The 21,600-nt window shown below is 47.7% G+C and overlaps 1 protein-coding gene across 7 annotated transcripts in view; it reads left to right on the top strand.

The window, feature by feature from the left end:
* Positions 1 to 21,600, top strand: part of SDK2 (sidekick cell adhesion molecule 2) — a 1,531,827-nt gene that overhangs the window by 1,084,931 nt on the left and 425,296 nt on the right. For all 7 annotated transcript variants that reach the window (XM_069655112.1, XM_069655110.1, XM_069655117.1 and 4 more), the window contains exon 5: positions 17,506 to 17,639. In XM_069655112.1, the coding sequence (XP_069511213.1) occupies positions 17,506 to 17,639 (134 nt within the window). The remainder of the gene's footprint in view (positions 1 to 17,505; positions 17,640 to 21,600) is intronic.

Genomic DNA, 21,600 nt, shown 5'->3' with positions numbered 1-21,600 from the left:
AAATAATAACTATACACAACAAAGCAGCACAGCATGGCGCAAACACGCATAAACGACACAACCTCCAATTAGGGATGCAGAAGTGAGCAATCGCTTTGAGACCTTCATGGCAATACCGGAGACCTCGTGGGATTTGCGTTCGAGCATTCATTGGCAGAGCAGATAGGCCCCGCAGTTCTTATCTGGAATTGTATGCCCTGTTCCTTGCCACACTTCTTTCTAATCCTGTTTGGGCGTCGTTGGAGTCTCTCCCTCCTCCGACCCCCGTGCCGCCGACTCATGCACAAAGCAATGGGGCGATCACCGGCGCGGGAAAAGCGCTAGAACTAATCAGCTTTCAAGCGGCGGAACGCCATCCTCGGGGGAGGCTCAGGAAGTGCCGCTGGTTCGCTTTTAACTTCCGCTGATCCCTCGCTTATCATGGCCGACCACTACTGCCGGCGCCGGGTACTGCAGCACGATTGCTCATGGGAACCTCGAACATTGCCTAATCTCGCCGGCACACAAATCTGCTGTGCTTGTTTACCCAGCAGACCTAGTTTGAGAAAACAAATATTAATCGCTATGAGGAGTTAAGGCCCGCCCGGTAGTGGTCACGTGGAGCTGTCGGTTGACGCACTGGGTTGCTGCAACAGGCTTAGGGCCTTTTTAAAAGATTCAGGCCCTGGAAAAGGCCCTTGCGTGGTGAGGCGCCTCGAGCGTGCGTGCGTATGTATGTGTGCCGTCTATATCTGTGACTGTGTATGTGTGAGTTGGTGGGCGAGAATTGGTGGGAGTGTGTTAAAATGGCAGGGGTGTGCTCTCCTGAGCTTTTTTATTTTTGCTTTAAAAAATAAAGGTGCATTCTCTGCAGATCAAGTGTGTACTGCTCAAACAGACACGCTTTCCACATATGCTCGGAGGATGAAAAGATAATGTCAGCGATTACACCAGGGCTGGTCTCAGGCCTGGCGAGGATGCAACATAATCACTGTCATTCACAGGGGCTCCATGGCTACTACTTCTGCTCAATGTCTAGAGCCCACATTTCAGACACCAAGCATCATGCACTTATAGTGTGCACAGGCAGCAGCGGTATAACCACTGCCAGTGTGGGGTGCCTTTTTAAAAGGATTAATCTCGAAGGTAATCCATTCAAATCGACAGCTGTCTCTTGGCACACATTTTCTTTATATGCAGCAGTGTTATAAAGCAGATGGAATGTTTCGGGAGGATAGCTCAGGGGCAACGCGCTTGCCTTGGAAGCAAGACGACACGGAGCAGCACAAGTTCAATCCCCGGGTCTGCGCTTAGAAACCTCTGGGTATTAAGCGCGTTATAAACAAACAATCATCATAATCAAATGCTTTGATACCCAAAACCTACTGCACATCCATTAATTCTGACAGCCAAGGCACTGCTTTCAGAAGCACTGGAGTTCATGGTAAAATACATCAACTATAATAACCTCATGTCCCTGGTGCCAGGGCCACCTCGCTGAAACACGCATCAAATATTATCGGGTATTTGTAGTGGGGGTGGGAGTTAGTTCATCTACTTGGGGCTCAAATAGATGAAAGGGACATCCAGTACCCGCTTCCGGCATTTGAAGCTGCTTCCATCACCTGTGCAGGATACTGCTCCCAGCGTACGTTAGTGAGCATCCTGACCCCTCTTCCAGAGGGGGAGGGGACTAATGATAACGATAATTATATTTTATTTATATCGCGCTCGTACACAAAGTGTTTCAGAGCGCGACAAGGGAAGGGAGGGGAACAAGGGAGAACGAAACAACGTTCTTACTAGGCCCAGTGACATTGAAAACGCGCAAGTGCATGGGAGAAGGGGAGAGGAAAAGTGCATGGAAGGGGGAGAAGTGGAAAGTGCAGGGCTAAGGAGGAACAGTAAAATAACAATAAATACATAAACAATAAAGGCAACAAACAGTGGTAGTGCAGCTAGCAAGTGCTGGTTTAAGGCAGCAGACAGGTTAGGACTGTTAAGTACAGGAAGAATAAAGGGGAGGGGGAACTGTATGGGTGCAGATACAGACACCAGTGCAAGGGGTGGCCAGGAGGCAGTGCGGGTGGCAGGGTGAGCAGGGTGCTGGGCCCAGCGGACAGAGAGTGGCCAGGTGCACAGTGCCAGAAGAGAACGGATTAGCAGGGGCGAGGGTGGGCGAAGGAAGAAGCAAAGAGGAAGGTCTTGAGGTGTTTGCAGAACTGGAGCTGGTTCTCCTCAAGTTTTAGAGTGGCAGGGAGGCTGTTCCAGAGGGAGGCACCAGCCGAAGACTGAGATCTACCCCCAGCTCGTTTCTTTGAAAAACGACTGACCTTGAGGGAGTTTGACGTAGAGGAGCGAAGAGCTTGAGAGGGGAGGTATTTGCAGAGGGATAGCTGAAGGTATTTTGGACCCAGGCCCCAGAAGGCCTTGTGGACAATTCATAGGGTTTTGAATTTAATCCTTGCATCCACTGGGAGCCAATGGAGAGATTTCAGAGCTGGAGAGATACAATCCCAGGGCTTGAGGCCAAGGACAAGTCTCGCGGTTATGTTCTGGATTAGTTGCAGAGGGTGGAGGGTAGAGGCAGGTAGGTTTAGAAAAGGGCTGTTACAATAGCCCAACCTAGAGAGACCCAGAGCTTGGCAGACAGTGAGCTTCTGGGGGAAGGACAGGAAGGGTAGAGTACCTCTGAGGAGGTGCAGTAGGAAGTTAGATTTTTTAGAGACATCAGAGATCTGAGCAGAGAAGGAAAGTGTGGAATCAAAGATGACCCCGAGATTCTTAGCCACGCAAGAGGTTGTAGGGGGAGGGCCAAGTGAGGCAGGACAGAGAGTGAGGGGAAAGGATTGAGAGGGTGTGCCGATAAGGAGTATCTGGCATTCAGACAAAGATCATTGGCTGAACACCAATCTTGAATGGCAGTAAGGCAGTCAGAGATGAGAGAGGGAGAGGAGGTGGTCGAGGGCAGCCTGAAAATGAATTGGGTGTCGTCAGCATAGCACTGGATATTTGAGCAGAAAATGGCAATTTAGCGGGAGAGAGTTGCCAAGCATTTCTGAAAAGCCTGGGCGAGAGGTTAGACCCCGAGGGAACACCGCAGGTAGAGATGGAGATATTTGATAGGAAGGACCCCAATATGACCTGGGAGGGTCAATCAGAGAGGAAAGAGGTCAGCCAGGACAGAGCCAGATTGTGATACCCAGGTTATCACGGAGACGGTTCAGCAGGATGGTTTGGTTGACCGTGTCAAAGGTAGAAGAGAGATCGAGTAGGATGAGGACAGAGGGAATGCTAGAGTCAAGGTTGGAGAGCAAGTCTTCACGGATGTTCAGGAGAGCAGTTTACGTGCTTCTGGCAGCTCTGAAGCCGGACCGGTGGTCGTGGAAACAGCCAACATAATCAGAATGAAGGTTAAGCTGGGAGATGGCCAGCTTTTCAAGGAGTTTGCCCAGAAAGACAGTAATGGAAATTGGGCGATAATCGGCAGGATAAGAAGGATTAGCTGTGGGTTTCTTGAAAAGAGGATGCACAAGGGAGTGTTTTAGAGGGGAGGGGATGGATCCTGAGGCAAAGGAGTGGTTGCAGAAATCAGTAAGGGCCAGAGTGAGGGTGTCAATGTAGTCCTTGATGGTTTTGGAGGAACAGGGATGAACCTGTTTTGACGAGGCTTTCATGGATCAGACTTGTCTAGCGACCTCATTGGTGGAGAAAAGAAGAAAGGATGAGAAGGAGAGTGGGGGATGGCTGAGGGAGGGTCAACACTCAAAGATGGACTACACTGACTGCCCAATTTCAATGAGGCCCCGAAGGAACAAATGGTAATTTGCCTAGAGAGGGTGAATGTCCTAAAGGCTTTAATTTGTGGCAGCCACGGTGAGGGGATGCACAGATGAACTGTGAGGCCAGGAGGCCATCTTGGATTGGCACTCTGCACCACTTCCCTTCTGGCAGACCAGTGGCATGTCCAGGGCATGGCCTGGGGTGGCACACGCTACCCCTGGAATCTGATTGGCCATCTCAGGTGTCACCCCATTATCCTAAACTATGGTCATTATCTGTGTGTGTGCTCGTACTTCATGCCACCCCTGCATAAGTCAGTGCCCCACATGGGCCACTCTTGTCAAAAGAGTCTGGACATCCCACTTCGACAGACTGAGGACTCTGGGTATCGGTCGCCAAGAAGAGCATCTTTATAGCCGGGGATCTTCATGTGAATAATCTTGCCACGGTTTGGGGCTGATAGAAATCCACACAGAAGCACGGTGTAGCTACAGCTGCTCAAGAGCTCTTGCCTGAACCACCTCTCAGAGTTAGTAGAGGGAGTTGCTGTAAGAAACACCCATCTGTTATTGACAAATGCTGTTACCCCGTAAGCCACCTGAACTGGATGATGGCATGGTCCGCAAGTTGCTTTTGAGTACTTCCCTTGCCGGGAAAGAGGAGAAGGCTGCCTCATTTTCTTCACACGACCTGGTGAAAGTTAAGAAGAGTCTGCCTTTGGCAAGGCTGAAGCCAAGCATAGCATTTTCCCGATTTGAGCCGGTTCAACTCATCCACCAGCTGGAATTGTGCACCCACTTTCTGCTCATTGCGATCCTTGGAGCTGTCAGACTGTACTGACTCGAACATCGCAGGTCTGCATCCGAACTTGTTTAGTTTTCCCACTGTCCCTGTTTTCCAATCCACGCAGCTTTTGATAAGGCAATACAAAGAAGCCAAGGTAGTGTTGAATGGATAAGAAACCCCAAACAAGAGTTTCTAGGTATTGAGGCGTTATACCTTTGGCCCTCGTAGAGAGAAGGTTAAGACACTTAAAAATAATAATTATTTACTGGTCCTGCTATTGCCTTGCCTCCTCCATCCTGTCATTTAATAACCTAAGCGTACACCCGATACTTATCAAAATCTGCATTATCTGTGCATTTCCACTTTGCAGTAGGCAGCTGTTAGTGTTTTGTCATCGCCTGTGTTCAAGTAAATAAACAAATTTTTATAGAGCCTTGTTTGGACATTCTATGTATTTTGTTAATTACTGTTCTATTGTTGTTTGGAGGCTTCCAGTATGACTCACACACCTTATGAAGACTACAGCCTGCCATTAGGCCTACACTACCCAAAGGGGCTCAGGAGGTAAACAATTCATTTCACTGCCCATTTAATGGAATGACTGGTTCACTGTAGCTCGCCAGTGATAGTGCATGGTTGAGCATGGCATTTAGAAGCCACTGCATCTCCCTCTAGTCCTGCAGACCCTAGTCAGACCCTCATACGGGTGCCAACAGGGGTGTGATTCAATATTGGATGCACCTTCTCAGGGTCAGAAATGTGAGGCGGACCACGTTGTAATGTTTTCCCAACATATGCCATTTTATTAGAATATTAGGTTGGATGAACAACTCACTATCCCTACCCTGATGAGGATTTCCCTGCCTAAAATAAACTAAAGGAAACACTCTAACAAAGGATTTATGTTTCCCACACTTCAACATACATCAAATAAACAAGGAACTACCTGGCCGTTCAAAAAAAATATTGATTGAGTTCATAAAGTAACCAATGTCTCTGTTCAGAACCTGGGTGAACTCCCCCTTTCGCCAGCTTTTAAATGTGATTCTTCTGCACAGTTCAAGAAAAGAATACAAGGAAATCCTGATTCGTAACCAAGTTCCAATAAAGTCTGATGTAAATATAACTTGTCAACAGAAAGTTCCAACCCATAGATTATAAAATTCATCTTCTTCACGGAACAGGTTTTCAGTTTATCAATAGCAACAATGTTTATATTGGTCAGGATGATTTGCCACTTCTTCAGTTCCTCAACAGCAACAATGTTGATATTGGTCAGGATGACTTGCCACTTCTTCAGTTCCTCAACAGCAACAATGTTTATATTGGTCAGGATGACTTGCCACTTCTTCAGTTCCTCAACAGCAACAATGTTGATATTGGTCAGGGTGACTTCCCACTTCTTCAGTTCCTCAACAGCAACAATGTTTATATTGGTCAGGATGACTTGCCACTTCTTCAGTTCCTCAACAGCAACAATGTTGATATTGGTCAGGGTGACTTCCCACTTCTTCAGTTCCTCAACAGCAACAATGTTTATATTGGTCAGGGTGACTTGCCACTTCTTCAGTTCCTCAACAGCAACAATGTTTATATTGGTCAGGATGACTTGCCACTTCTTCAGTTCCTCAACAGCAACAATGTTGATATTGGTCAGGGTGACTTCCCACTTCTTCAGTTCCTCAACAGCAACAATGTTTATATTGGTCAGGATGACTTGCCCCTTCTTTAGTTCCTCAACAGCAACAATGTTTATATTGGTCAGGGTGACTTGCCACTTCTTCAGTTCCTCAACAGCAACAATGTTGATATTGGTCAGGGTGACTTGCCACTTCTTCAGTTCCTCAACAGCAACAACGTTGATATTGGTCAGGGTGACTTCCCACTTCTTCAGTTCCTCAACAGCAACAATGTTTATATTGGTCAGGGTGACTTGCCACTTCTTCAGTTCCTCAACAGCAACAACGTTGATATTGGCCAGGATGACTTGCCACTTCTTCAGTTCCTCAACAGCAACAATGTTGATATTGGCGAGGATGACTTGCCACTTCTTCAGTTCCTCAACAGCAACAATGTTGATATTGGTCAGGATGACTTGCCACTTTTTCAGTTCCTCAACAGCAACAAGGAATATATTGGTCAGGATGACTTGCCACTTCTTCAGTTCCTCAACAGCAACAATGTTGATATTGGCCAGGATGACTTGCCACTTCTTCAGTTCCTCAACAGCAACAATGTTGATATTGGCCAGGATGACTTGCCACTTCTTTAGTTCCTCAACAGCAACGATGTTTATATTGGTCAGGATGACTTGCCACTTCTCCAGTTCCTCAACAGCAACAATGTTTATATTGGTCAGGGTGACTTGCCACTTCTTCAGTTCCTCAACAGCAACAATGTTGATATTGGCCAGGATGACTTGCCACTTCTTCAGTTCCTCAACAGCAACAATGTTGATATTGGCCAGGATGACTTGCCACTTCTTCAGTTCCTCAACAGCAACGATGTTTATATTGGTCAGGATGACTTTCCACTTCTCCAGTTCCTCAACAGCAACAATGTTGATATTGGTCAGGGTGACTTCCCACTTCTTCAGTTCCTCAACAGCAACAATGTTTATATTGGTCAGGGTGACTTGCCACTTCTTTAGTTCCTCAACAGCAACAATGTTTATATTGGTCAGGATGACTTGCCACTTCTTTAGTTCCTCAACAGCAACAATGTTTATATTGGTCAGGATGACTTGCCACTTCTTTAGTTCCTCAACAGCAACAATGTTTATATTGGTCAGGATGACTTGCCACTTCTTTAGTTCCTCAACAGCAACAATGTTTATATTGGTCAGGATGACTTGCCACTTCTTTAGTTCCTCAACAGCAACAATGTTTATATTGGTCAGGGTGACTTGCCACTTCTTCAGTTCCTCAACAGCAACAATGTTGATATTGGTCAGGGTGACTTGCCACTTCTTCAGTTCCTCAACAGCAACAATGTTGATATTGGTCAGGGTGACTTCCCACTTCTTCAGTTCCTCAACAGCAACAATGTTTATATTGGTCAGGGTGACTTGCCACTTCTTCAGTTCCTCAACAGCAACAATGTTGATATTGGCCAGGATGACTTGCCACTTCTTCAGTTCCTCAACAGCAACAATGTTGATATTGGCCAGGATGACTTGCCACTTCTTCAGTTCCTCAACAGCAACAATGTTGATATTGGTCAGGATGACTTGCCACTTTTTCAGTTCCTCAACAGCAACAAGGAATATATTGGTCAGGATGACTTGCCACTTCTTCAGTTCCTCAACAGCAACAATGTTGATATTGGCCAGGATGACTTGCCACTTCTTCAGTTCCTCAACAGCAACAATGTTGATATTGGCCAGGATGACTTGCCACTTCTTCAGTTCCTCAACAGCAACAATGTTTATATTGGTCAGGATGACTTGCCACTTCTCCAGTTCCTCAACAGCAACAATGTTTATATTGGTCAGGGTGACTTGCCACTTCTTCAGTTCCTCAACAGCAACAATGTTGATATTGGCCAGGATGACTTGCCACTTCTTCAGTTCCTCAACAGCAACAATGTTGATATTGGCCAGGATGACTTGCCACTTCTTTAGTTCCTCAACAGCAACGATGTTTATATTGGTCAGGATGACTTGCCACTTCTCCAGTTCCTCAACAGCAACAATGTTGATATTGGTCAGGGTGACTTCCCACTTCTTCAGTTCCTCAACAGCAACAATGTTTATATTGGTCAGGGTGACTTGCCACTTCTTCAGTTCCTCAACAGCAACAATGTTTATATTGGTCAGGATGACTTGCCACTTCTTTAGTTCCTCAACAGCAACAATGTTTATATTGGTCAGGATGACTTGCCACTTCTTCAGTTCCTCAACAGCAACAATGTTGATATTGGTCAGGGTGACTTCCCACTTCTTCAGTTCCTCAACAGCAACAATGTTGATATTGGTCAGGATGACTTCCCACTTCTTCGGTTCCTCAACAGCAACAATGTTTATATTGGTCGGGATGACTTCCCGCTTTTTCAGTTCCTCAACAGCAACAATGTTTCTATTGGTCAGGATGATTTGCCACTTCTTCAGTTCCTCAACAGCAACACTGTTTATATTTCCACTTCTTCAGTTCCTCAACAGCAACAATGGTGATATTGGTCAGGGTGACTTCCCACTTCTTCAGTTCCTCAACAGCAACAATGTTTATATTGGTCGGGATGACTTCCCACTTTTTCAGTTCCTCAACAGCAACAATGTTTCTATTGGTCAGGATGATTTGCCACTTCTTCAGTTCCTCAACAGCAACACTGTTTATATTTCCACTTCTTCAGTTCCTCAACAGCAACAATGGTGATATTGGTCAGGGTGACTTCCCACTTCTTCAGTTCCTCAACAGCAACAATGTTGATATTGGTCAGGATGACTTCCCACTTCTTCGGTTCCTCAACAGCAACAATGTTTATATTGGTCGGGATGACTTCCCACTTTTTCAGTTCCTCAACAGCAACAATGTTTCTATTGGTCAGGATGATTTTCCACTTCTTCAGTTCCTCAACAGCAACAATGTTGATATTGGCCAGGATGACTTGCCACTTCAACAACTCCAAGAAATATAACTTCTCCACTACAAGCTTGCTTGGCTTTTCCTCCAGTACTACTAAAACAAACAATGTATTTTTTAGGACCACCTTGTACCACTTCTCCAATTTCACTTGGCCTGCTTCCTTGCCAAGCCTACAATCACCAAATATTTTGCATTCGGTATACTCCCAAGCCCAAACAGCTTTTCACAACAACAGTGCTATAGATAGTCAAATGTCAGCTGACAAGAGAGGATAATAACTTCACAGGGAATCGTACATAAATGTTGACCTGAGAATTGCGACATCCGAAAATGCTGACTTTTGTTTCTCCAAACCCCCCTTACACCACATAAATATGTGGGGGGGGGGGTATGGGATATTATAGTAGTATGGTGCAAAGAGGGTTTAATTTTTAAAAAAGTTGGCATTTTCGGCCATCGCAATTATGTGTGGTATCAGTGATCACATAGCTCCCTTCACAGCATTCAACAACTGACAGCTTCAAGATTCTCCACACATTTCTAGGGAAGACAAGTTTCACATGGATACTCTTCAACACTTTTCTGTAAATGATGGTCCTTCTGGATACCTGTCCCCAGAAGGGTGGACTTTCCGCAACTCTTGTTTCCCCACTTCACAAACAACCAGAGATTGACAGGGATAGGGTCTCCTTTTACCTCTCCCCTGGTTTTGACAAACTGTGGGTCTCCCAACGTGTATCAGATGCTGTATATAATATGGGCACTTAGTTCTAGAGTTTACATCCCTTGCATTAGCCCACTTCTGCTGTTTGTGAAATCGTCAAGATTGAGTTTGTGGCTTGGGCAATGCTTACTGCGAACAACTCGTAATAAAGTTGATCAAACCATTGATTGGGGTTTCCAGAAACTCCCACTTTCAAGATTACAGTGATTTTCCCTGACTACATATACACCAATAGCTTGGGAACCACTTTTGCTCTTCTGCGAGTGCTGCTTCTGTTGTTTTACAAATGTTCAGTATTTATCAGTGTTTGAATTATTTGTATTCACACACGAGTGCAACTCTGCACTTGTTCTGCTACTACACAAGTGCCTCTCACTCAAACACCTGCTTCACACCTCGAGCAGGGATCTAGCGCTCAGTCACCGGTCTCAATGTGTGCCTCTGTTCCCCTCGCGCTCCACAGGACTTCTGCTGCTCCGCTCTTCATGATGCAGCAAACCTCTCCGGTAAGGCTGCCTTCCTTCGCGCCACTTCCAATTGGAGTGCCACTTGCTCCAGATCCCCCTGGTGAATGCCAGCCACCAAAGACAGCCTGAAGGCCTACAGGTTCACGCCAGCCACCCGAAACTGCCTAGTGCATGCTTCCCGCACCGCAGCTTCTGCAGAACGGGTCACAAAAGGGAAAGCCTTCATTTTGCACGCTTCCCGTGCACGACCTCTGCACTTCAGGTTTCCGGGGATACAGACCCTCTCAGGACCGGCAGATGGAATCTGCCCAGCAATGGGTCCGGCGTCCTCTCTATCCTCCAGCTTCTGTCTGGGCTGCCAACATGAACCACATGCCTTCTGCTCTTAACCAGAAGATTCAGCTCCTTCCCTGCGGCCTCCTCCTGAGGGGGACTTTTAAGCCTCTCAATCTCCCTCCGGTTTGGGTCCTCTACACTAATGAACTGACCAATCCTGACACATTGTGTTTCATCAGCCATCTTCCTCGTCCCAGTACATAGGGAATTCTGGGACTTGAAGTCCCCAAAGGAAAATATAGGGTTTCTTCGGTTGTTCTACTTTCAAATCCCAATTTGTTTCTTGTAGCATTCTTTAAAGGAACTTTTTGCACAGAAAAGGGCAATTCTTTTAGACTGTTGTTATTCCCACCTTTCCTTTCACTGCCTCCTTGGGTGTAAGGGAAGTTCTTAGATTTATCCAAACTTTAGATGGTTCTGGATTTCTCTCCAAGTCCAGGAATGCATGAGTGGGTTTACCCTGATTTATATAGATATCTCATGGGTCAACCAGATATTTGTTACCACAAGCCATTTCAGACTTTGGCATGGCTGAATCATCCACTATAGAGGGTGATGAAATCCATGTCTCATCCCATGGATTCTTCTCACTCCGCTGAGCCCTTTCTCCTCCCAGGTGATCCTCCCGCAGGACACCACCCCCAAGGTCAGGATCAGGAAGTTTCTACCTTTCCATGGCCACCTGGGAGGCGACTTTAGGCAGTGAATTAGGGAGAGATCCGTATGATTCATAATGACCTACAGCGTTGCTGCAATTTTGTGGATTGCACCGGAACATGTCTAAGATGAAGGTCTTACACATAAGCACACTTCTTGAGCTATATCGAGAAAGGGAACTCTCCATTGCCAAGAAGGTTAGCAGGCCCGAAATGCTGAGAATTCTGCAGGCTAAGTGAACCCTGGGAACTAGAAGTGACTATGAGCCCCAAACAGAGAAACCCACCATAGCTCAAAAATGATTGCCTTTCCTGTCATTTTTCCTTCAGGTATGTACTGTGGCTTCACACTGGTCCGAGTGTCAGCTAGGTACAGAGGGTCAGCTGTATCTCAGTGTAGTCTGGCTGCTACTGAGCTTGCCCTAGGCAATTCCTCCTGGAAGAGAAAGAAATGGAATTCAAGGCAATGACACAATGTAGACACAGAGGGCCTCATCACGAGTTGGGCGGTAACGCCGGCGCTAATAGCGCTGGCGCTATCTGCCCTACTGCCAAACCCACAGGCGCTATTAGTGGTGGATCACGGGTTTGGAGGATTTGGAAATCCCCATTCCCCATTGAGCCCATTCGGGAATGCCCCATTCCTCTTTGGGCTCAATGGGGAAACTTTGCGCTCATACCGCTGGCAGATTTCCCGCCGGCGGTAAGAGCGCAAACTTTTGGTGGATTTCCCCCCAGCTCAGAGCTGGGGAGAAATCCGCCGAAGCCCTGATTTGGTGGACCCTTAAATCCGGCGGTAACAGCGCCATCGCCAGATTTAAGGGTTACCGCCAAACTCGTGATGAGGCCCAGAGTATGGTTTCAGCAGTATCTTTTTTTAGATGCAAATAGACACAGTTGTGATTCAGATTTGATAAACACCTAACAGGGCTCAGGGAAAGTCTACAACTAAAGAAAAACTTCTGAATATGAATGTGGTAGGATGGGTTCAATTCAATGGTTATTCCTTAGTGCTCCAGATGTTCCCCCATGATAAATTATACCATATGTCCAAACCTATTTCAATAAGTCGTCACCGCTTCTGGGATGCCCCAGACTTTCAAGGTATGTCACAAAGATATGGCCAACAGAAAAGACTCAAACTTTATCTTAATGAGCCTTTAGCCACTCGGCTGCACCCTGCTAGTAACATAAATGTTCTAAGGATGTGGCCAAAGAAAGGTTCCATCCCTATTCTAATGCAGCAAAACAGGCTTGTTCCTTGGTTCTCTCTGGATTTACCAAAGGCCTCTCCTGGCCTTGATTTCATCCACATTTACCAACAGTCCCTCTTCTGGACCTCGTCTCAATGCAGAACTCTTAGTAATTGGGTTTTCGAGTTTCATAAAATCCCTCTTTGTTAGAACTTGGGTTTCAGGCTACCAGGAAGGTCCCTTCCCAGACGATGGATTGCTGGCTTCACAACAGGTCTCTTCCAAGACATTGGTTCAAGGATTCACACCAGATCTCAGATTTCTTCTCAGACCTTAGGTTTTAGGATTTGCAGTTGGTCCCTTGACAGACCTTCGGTTTGAGGATTCACAGCAGGTCTGTTCATGGACCTTGGGTTTTAGGATTCGCAGTGAGTGTCTTCGCAGTCCTTGGTTTTCACAGCTTCCACTTTCGTCCCCTTGTATCAGGTGTCTTGTAACCTCATCTGTGTAACTCAGGGCCTTGTATCAAACCCAATCAGCCTCCCTCGGTAGAGCCTTCTGCTTTAGGTATAGTTGCCTGCTCATGTACCTCAAAGACCTCCCTTGTGGCCTGCAATTAGTGAGAGGTATTTCTCTCCCAACTCTGAATCCTTGTCATGCTGATGATATTCTATTGACCCGTTCCCCACCCCACCCCGCCACAGGCCAGTTGCAGGTGAATGGTATGGCTTCTTGCCCTCCAGGTCCCTTCTCAATGAGGCTTATGTGGTGGGTCAGAAGATGGACACAGACTCTGGGCTGCCATCTCAGTATTGGTTTATTAAATAAAAATGCAAAAACAACTAACTTTCCCTCTACTAAGGGTGTGCCCTAACAAACCAAACTAAAGTGCTTGTCAGTCATCAGTGATAGTTCAAAATTAATATCAGTCCTTTGTCGAAAATCTACCTTACTCTGATCCTACCACTATTAGAATAACATAAAACACAGGAGAATTACTCCCTACTCCTTTGAGCCGGATCTTCACCACGTTCAGTTCAGTATTGGATCTTTACGTAGTTCTTGATAACTACTTTATCAAGTCCCACAGTTCTGACACTGGATCTTAACAAGTTTTACATATCCTTCCTCTTTGACTAATTCTTTCCTCCTTTACACTTTTTTCTTATCTTATTTCTTGGTTCATTATTCTCTTCTCTTCTTTCAGACTCTGATTTATGCCCTCATTATAGGTTTGCTGGTATCCCGCCAGTAATTCTGGTTGGATAATGGCAAACCTGCTTTACTGTCTCTGCTGACTGATATCCCGGTATTACCGTGCTATTATGGGCAGCTGAGATCCGGTAAATTACCATTCCCATGGAGTCCTTTGGGACTCCATGGGATGAGATTACCTGAATCATCGGCACTATTAGAAAAGGTGCCAGTGATTCAGGCATTGGTTTGCCAGTAAGGGCTTGACCTCCAGGCAGGTCAGGTCTGCCGGGTGATCCGTGGCCCCCACGGCAGACATGAAGTGTTCCGGTTCAGGAAAAATACCAGAGCCGGAATTACCAGCATTTTCTCACCATTTTTTCCAGACCGGCACATTTATAATGAGGCCCTTAGTTTTACTCAATGCCAACCCTTTTCCTTGACTCGCTTGAATAGGAATACTCTAGTAAAGTTTCTCACTCTCTTTAATTATTCTTGATACTCTGTCCTGGCTGGGACGAGTATGAATGTTCAAATAATGATTCACGCTCCCTTCATCTGTTCCTTATCTTTCATCTTGACTGGGACAAGTTTGAGTGTTCCAGTGTGATTCTCATTCTCTTTGTGTATTTGTGACACCTTGGGGGTCATTATGAGTGAGGGGTTAAAGGGTTACGAGTCTGCTCGCAGGAACACACTAAGTGTGCCTGGTTTTACCAGGCGCCCTTAGCAGGACCCGCGAGCAGACCAGGGTGCTAACAACAGGCCCGTTATTAACGGGCCCGTTGTTACCACCCTCCCCATTCCCATTGAGCCCTATAGGGGCTCGAATGGGAATGGGGATGTGCCGGGTACGGGTTCGTTGAATGAGGAATTACTGGGTCTTCCAAGCTTGGAATAGCCCGTAATTCCTCATTCGAGGAACCCAGACCCGTAGCCGGTAAGGGGGTAGCCATGCCGCTAAAAGCGGTATGGGTACCTCTAAACTTGTAATGACCCCCTTTATCTTTACTGGGATGAGTATGAACATTCCAATAATGCTCCTTATGCTCTCCACATACTCTCGATATAGTATTTTGATGGGATGAATATGAGCATCCCAATACCAACTCTTTCATCTCATGCACTCCCGATATTTTATCTGGACTGGGACGAGCATAAATGTTCCAATCGTTATCTTCGGTCACCCTCAGGGACTCCTGTTTTTCCAGTTACCTGATCTCTTCAGGGATAACGTCACCAGGAGGTACAACCTTGCGGGGCCCTTCTGGTTAGCGTTCAAGTTGGCTCTTTGGTTTCTCTGCAGTTTCTCATGTGGGCTCTCTGACGTTTCTACTCTCAGTTCACTTTGCTCTCTCTCTGTGAAAGTGGTGTTGGCGTAGTCAATGAACCGACTAGTCCTCCACGGCTTGTTTGTGGTCACACCACCACTTGTTCTTCTTTCCAGGTAGGGATGCCTTGTGTCCCTCTCACTTCTAAGTTTCTCTTCCCCTCTTCGTTGGCAGGCGTCCACTGTTGCCGTGGGCTTTTGGTCTGCATTGCATTTCCAAATATTTAAAAACATAGTTTAACTATGTGCATGTTGGCCTGATTTTCGTTCATATCACCCCCCATGGCAGTGCTTATATGTACTCATGTACCCCATTTGCTTCATCACGTACCTTCTTTTGGATTGCCTGAAATAAAAAAATGTATCTTGGCCTGGTTATCACAAGTCTAGCAATTTGAGCAGTGACCCTAAATAAGAAAGAATGGAAATAACAAATAATTTGTCTTTCTGGAATTCCATACAATAATTGCTAGACTCATTGAAGGTTTATTTCAGGCACATTTCAGAGGGTGAGTCACTGATTAAGTCTGTTCTTAAACACCTTAAATTCACAATGCAGACAAAAACCTCCAAAATGCATTTAGAGTAGACTAAACATCCATTTCGGACTATGTATTTGGCTTTTCGCAAGTTGCATGCATAGCATGTCTTTTTCTGCCATTGTCGCTGTTACGATCATCACAAGACATTCCATCTCTGTGTCCTCGGTCACTTGACAAAAGCCTTGTGCCTAAAAGCTTGTGTACAGTGCAGAAATGTTTGATTGTAGCAAATAACGTGGATCTTGATTTCATTGTGCCACAATGAATGCTTTGTTGTAATGTGTCTATCTTTCCTATCTCCCTGACATGTTGTGCAGGATTCTTCTTTTGCATGTATGAGAGAAAGAGTGCCCAGAGTACGGGATGCTGTGCGAGTGCACTGCTTTCCCTGCACTACTCTAAATTCTGTAATACAAAGTTATGAACCCTCCGAATAGTATGTATTTTGCCAACCTCTGAAGCCTGAAAAGTAGATCCTTGCAGGCTTGACATGTGGCCATCTTTGTACCAGCCTTGCAGATGAACTGTCCTTCTGTTAAATCTCAGTTACCAGTTTAATGGTATGCATTACAGAGTGTAATTTGCTTTCTGACTTTGACAACATTCAGACATGCAACTGCTCGTTTTCCTATAGCCAGTAAGATAGCTCAGTGGGTTGAGTGCTTGCTGCTGCGATGTGTGTGTGTGATCTGAAGGTTACAGGTTCGAATCTCAGCAAGACGAGCTCAGCCTTTCATCTTTCTGAGGTCGATAAATGAGTTGAACAGAGGTTGTGTGACACTGGGCCTCATTACAAGGTTGGAGGTAGCCATGGCGCTAGCGCCATGGCTTCCCCCATACCGCATTCCGGGTCTGGGTTCCCTGAATGGGGAAATAGCAGGCCATTCCAACCTTGGAGGGCCCAGTATTTGCCCACTCAGGGAACCCGGACCCGGTACTTCCCCATTCCCATTTGAGCCCCCATAGGCCTAAATGGGAATGGGGAACATGCTAACAACGGGCCCGTTAATAACGGGCCCGTTGTTAGCATGCTGGTCCTTTAGCGGCTCCCACTAAGGGCACCTGGTAAAACCAGTCGCCCTTAGCGGAACCCGCTAAAGGACCTCGTAATGTAGCAGTAAGTGGTTAACGGCACCGACACCATTACCGGCGCCGTTAACCCCTTACCGCCAACCTCGGAATGAGGCCCATTGTATTTATATTTGTTCTATATAAAGAGCTTAAGCGCAAGTGCTATATACACATCATTATCATTTGGCCATGGACGTCAGATTGCATTCACAGGATTATTACTGATGCATATGGTGATCCATTCGTGTATGAGATGTATAGCACATTACAGTGATATCATAGCAATATTATTCGTAGTGTACTTAGGAACAATTCTATGTGATGCCACGTCTTGTTGTGTCAAGGAGTGAAAGGTCGTATTCCATCGCTTCCTGGTTGTCACTTGGGAGGGTCAAATGACGTCACTGCCCGTGATGTCATCAGAGGTCAAGGATCGTGTGATGTCACTTCCGCTGCCCTGGCATTTTGGTGAAAAGACGTCCTGGTAAAAGGCAGGCTTCTCTTTGAAAAACGGTTGTGTTCCTGATGTATCGATTCTATGGAGGGTCTATAGAGTTCCTCAAAGAATGTTGCCTACTTGAAACAATCGTGTTGCTTGGTGCAGTGCTCAAGAAGTTATCGTGGAAGTGGCTGGATTAAGTAGTTGTTGTTTTCTTTTGTTATTTTTCTACCCGTACTCCTTCCACACATTGCTATGAAGTGGAATGCTAGGAAACCAAGGTGTGCGCTGATGTTCTCTGTTGCTATCACCATAGCTGTCAGTGCACGGTTTCCAGCCACGTCTGTTCTGGCACTATTGCACATCGCTTCTCTGCCAGTGCGGTCATCCATCTCCTCTCTCTCCATCTCCCCCCTCTGCAGAGCCATCACGATGGACAACACTCTGGTCATCCTTTCGTCAGTGGCCCCCGATGCAGGACGCTACTACGTGCAGGCGGTGAACGACAAGAACGGGGACAACAAGACGAGCCAGCCCATCACTCTCACCATCGAAAGTAAGCGGGCATGGCACGTGCACAGAGGCGGGAGGGGAAGCCGATGGCCGCAGAAATCTGCTGCATGTGATAACTGCAATATTAGTCTAGCACTCGGGCTTCTAGCACCTAGGGTTTTTGTGTGGCCCACACTACCACAACCTGTCAATATTCAAGAAAGTGCTGCTTATCCGAACTCCTTTCCAGAGAGCAAGACAGCCCCTATGCTATCAGGGGCTTTGACATCCCAGTGCCTAAGGGTTTGATCAGGGAGGCCTGGGCGCCACCTGTGAGTCAGGCGAGGTAGTGCTGGAGTAGAATACCCAGCAGCCAGACTCTTGGGATCCGACCAGAGTCAGCCGCTGCAAAACCCAAGCACCCGCACAGCATGCAGTGGGAGGGCGGAGCAGCTCATTGCCGCCGTGAGCGCTCTGCTGACTCTGTCCCCCTGTGTGTACACAGCTGGACTTTGGTTCAGGTCACAGCTGCAGGAAAAGCAAACTGTAACTTCCTCTGGTGACCCCGTGCAAGGGGTCACCAGAGGAAGTTGCAGTTCTCAGCCAGGGCGTGGTTTATTTACTTATTTATGCAATGTTTGTTGGATACACGGACCCGATAATTTATTTATTTATGCAATGTTGGTCGGGTATCTGTATCCGACAAACATTGCATAAATAAATAAATAGACCTATTAACATTGAAACTATCACACAAGATGCAGTCACCCAAATGCTTTCAGAGGGGAGCTGCAGGAGAGGTGCCGGGTTTGGTTCAAGTAAAAGAACAGAAATCACCCTGTTTGAATATTCCTCAAGGGGGAGGTTTTTTTTATTAAATGGGATAAAAATTGTGCATTTTAAAGAATATATACTCAGCAACACTGGTCAAAACTATTATCCGCATAGTGAAGTAACTCGTCACCAGTGCCATGGAAGTGGCTTAAAGTGGAATTGATATATATTTTGGAAAAGAAGCAGCATGAAGTAAATAGTGCCGTTCAAACTATTATTTTTGACATGTGTTTTGATTTATTCAACTGCCAGCTCTGCCCTCCTAAACCCCGGCTCCTCGGGTCCCAACCCCTCAAACACTGCCCCGACCCCGGCCCTTGTGGGATCGCCCCCCAATTTTTTCCCATTTCCACCACTGCTCACTCCACAGAATAGAGCGGGTACATTCAAATGTAGCAGCCATATCTCTCTGCCTACATCACAGCTCAAGCCAAAACCAGACCTGGCACACAGGGGCCCTCTACTGCGACCACCAGGCCTCCTCTCCCACATGGGAATCCGTGCAGAGCAGGGATAACCCCCACCACACTGAACCTACTGTACATGTGTGTGGACGGAAATCCAGGGCTGAATGCCCAGGCATACACACAGCACTGAAAGTACATAAGTAAAAGCCTGTTCACCGCTAATATCATCTCGCCGCATTCCAGACTCGTCCACCTCTGTGCCTGTGTATCACTGACATGCATTCATCCTATGGACTATCGCGCCTTCTGCATCTGTGCACCGGTGATAACACACGAGCGACTCGCGCCCCTCCTGTAACCGTGCATCACACACATCGGCCCAGTGACCCTCAGACATTCTGCATACAGGCATCACTGATACCAAGACCCCGGACTCCCTCCCCACTTCTGTGTCCGTGCGTCAGTTCTAGCAACTCTCACACCATCCCATGGCAGTTCCCCTCTGATGTCACCACCACTAATATGCTCACCTTTACAGCCGAAGCAGAAATATTCCCAGCCCAGTGACCACCATGCCAGCTGTCCCTTGGCACGGCTGGTTATGCTAGCTGCAGCCCAGTGACCGCCATGCCTGCTATCCCTTTGCACAGCTGGTTATGCTAGCCGCAGCCCAGTGACCGCCATGCCAGCTATCCCTTGGCACGGCTGGTTGTGCTAACCACAGCCCAGTTACCAGAATGCCTGCTATCCCTTTGCATGGCTGGTTATGCTAGCCGCAGCCCAGTGACCACCATGCCTGCTATCCCTTTGCATGGCTGGTTATCCTAGCCGTGGCCCAGTGACCACCATGCCAGCTGTCCCTTTGCATGGCTGGTTATGCTAGCCGCAGCCCAGTGACCACCATGCCAGCTATCCCTTTGCACGGGTGGTTATGCTAGCCGCAGCCCAGTGACCACCATGCCTGCTATCCCTTTGCATGGCTGGTTATGCTAGCCGCAGCCCAGTGACCACCATACCTGCTGTCCCTTTGCATGGCTGGTTATGCTAGCCGCAGCCCAGTGACCAACATGCCAGCTGTCCCTTTGCATGGCTGGTTATGCTAGCCGCAGCCCAGTGACCACCATGCCAGCTATCCCTTTGCATGGCTGGTTATGCTAGCCGCAGCCCAGTGATCACCATGCCTGCTATCCCTTTGCATGGCTAGTTATCCTAGCCGCAGCCCAGTGACCACCATGCCTGCTATCCCTTTGCATGGCTGGTTATGCTAGCCGCAGCCCAGTGACCACCATGCCAGCTATCCCTTTGGACGGGTGGTTATGCTAGTCGCAGCCCAGTGACCACCATGCCTGCTATCCCTTTGCATGGCTGGTTATGCTAGCCGCAGCCCAGTGACCACCATGCCTGCTATCCCTTTGCATGGCTGGTTATGCTAGCCGCAGCCCAGTGACCACCATACCTGCTGTCCCTTTGCATGGCTGGTTATGCTAGCCACAGCCCAGTGACCACCATGCCTTCTATCCCTTTGCATGGCAGGTTATGCTAGCCGCAGCCCAGTTACCAGAATGCCTGCTATCCCTTTGCATGGCTGGTTATGCTAGCCGCAGCCCAGTGACCACCATACCAGCTATCCCTTTGCATGGCTGGTTATCCTAGCCGCAGCCCAGTGACCACCATGCCAGCTGTCCCTTTGCATGGCTGGTTATGCTAGCCGCAGCCCAGTGACCACCATGCCTGCTATCCCTTTGCACGGGTGGTTATGCTAGCCGCAGCCCAGTGACCACCATACCTGCTGTCCCTTTGCATGGCTGGTTATGCTAGCCGCAGCCCAGTGACCAACATGCCAGCTGTTCCTTTGCATGGCTGGTTATGCTAGCCACAGCCCAGTGACCACCATACCTGCTATCCCTTTGCATGGCTGGTTATGCTAGCCGCAGCCCAGTGACCAACATGCCAGCTGTCCCTTTGCACGGCTGGTTATTCTAGCCGCAGCCCAGTGACCACCATGCCTGCTATCCCTTTGCATGGCTGGTTATGCTAGCCGCAGCCCAGTGACCACCATGCCTGCTATCCCTTTGCATGGCTGGATATCCTAGCCGCAGCCCAGTGACCACTATGCCAGCTGTCCCTTTGCATGGCTGGTTATGCTAGCCGCAGCCCAGTGACCACCATGCCAGCTATCCCTTTGCACGGGTGGTTATGCTAGCCGCAGCCCAGTGACCACCATGCCTGCTATCCCTTTGCAAGGCTGGTTATGCTAGCCGCAGCCCAGTGACCACAATACCTGCTATCCCTTTGCATGGCTGGTTATGCTAGCCGCAGCCCAGTGACCAACATGACAGCTGTCCCTTTGCATGGCTGGTTATGCTAGCCACAGCCCAGTGACCACCATGCCTGCTATCCCTTTGCATGGCTGGTTATGCTAGCCACAGCCCAGTTACCAGAATGCCTGCTATCCCTTTGCATGGCTGGTTATGCTAGCCGCAGCCCAGTGACCACTATACCTGCTATCCCTTTGCATGGCTGGTTATCCTAGCCGCAGCCCAGTGACCACCATGCCAGCTGTCCCTTTGCATGGCTGGTTATGCTAGCCGCAGCCCAGTGACCACCATGCCTGCTATCCCTTTGCACGGGTGGTTATGCTAGCCACAGCCCAGTGACCACCATACCTGCTATCCCTTTGCATGGCTGGTTATGCTAGCCGCAGCCCAGTGACCAACATGCCAGCTGTTCCTTTGCATGGCTGGTTATGCTAGCCGCAGCCCAGTGACCGCCATGCCTGCTATC

The sequence above is a fragment of the Ambystoma mexicanum genome, chromosome 3q (genome assembly GCF_040938575.1).
Source record: "Ambystoma mexicanum isolate Mex_15411 chromosome 3q, UKY_AmexF1_1, whole genome shotgun sequence".
Classification (NCBI taxonomy): domain Eukaryota; kingdom Metazoa; phylum Chordata; class Amphibia; order Caudata; family Ambystomatidae; genus Ambystoma; species Ambystoma mexicanum.
The sequence above is the reverse complement of the archived record's forward strand: the minus strand, read 5'-3'. Positions and strand labels throughout refer to the sequence as shown.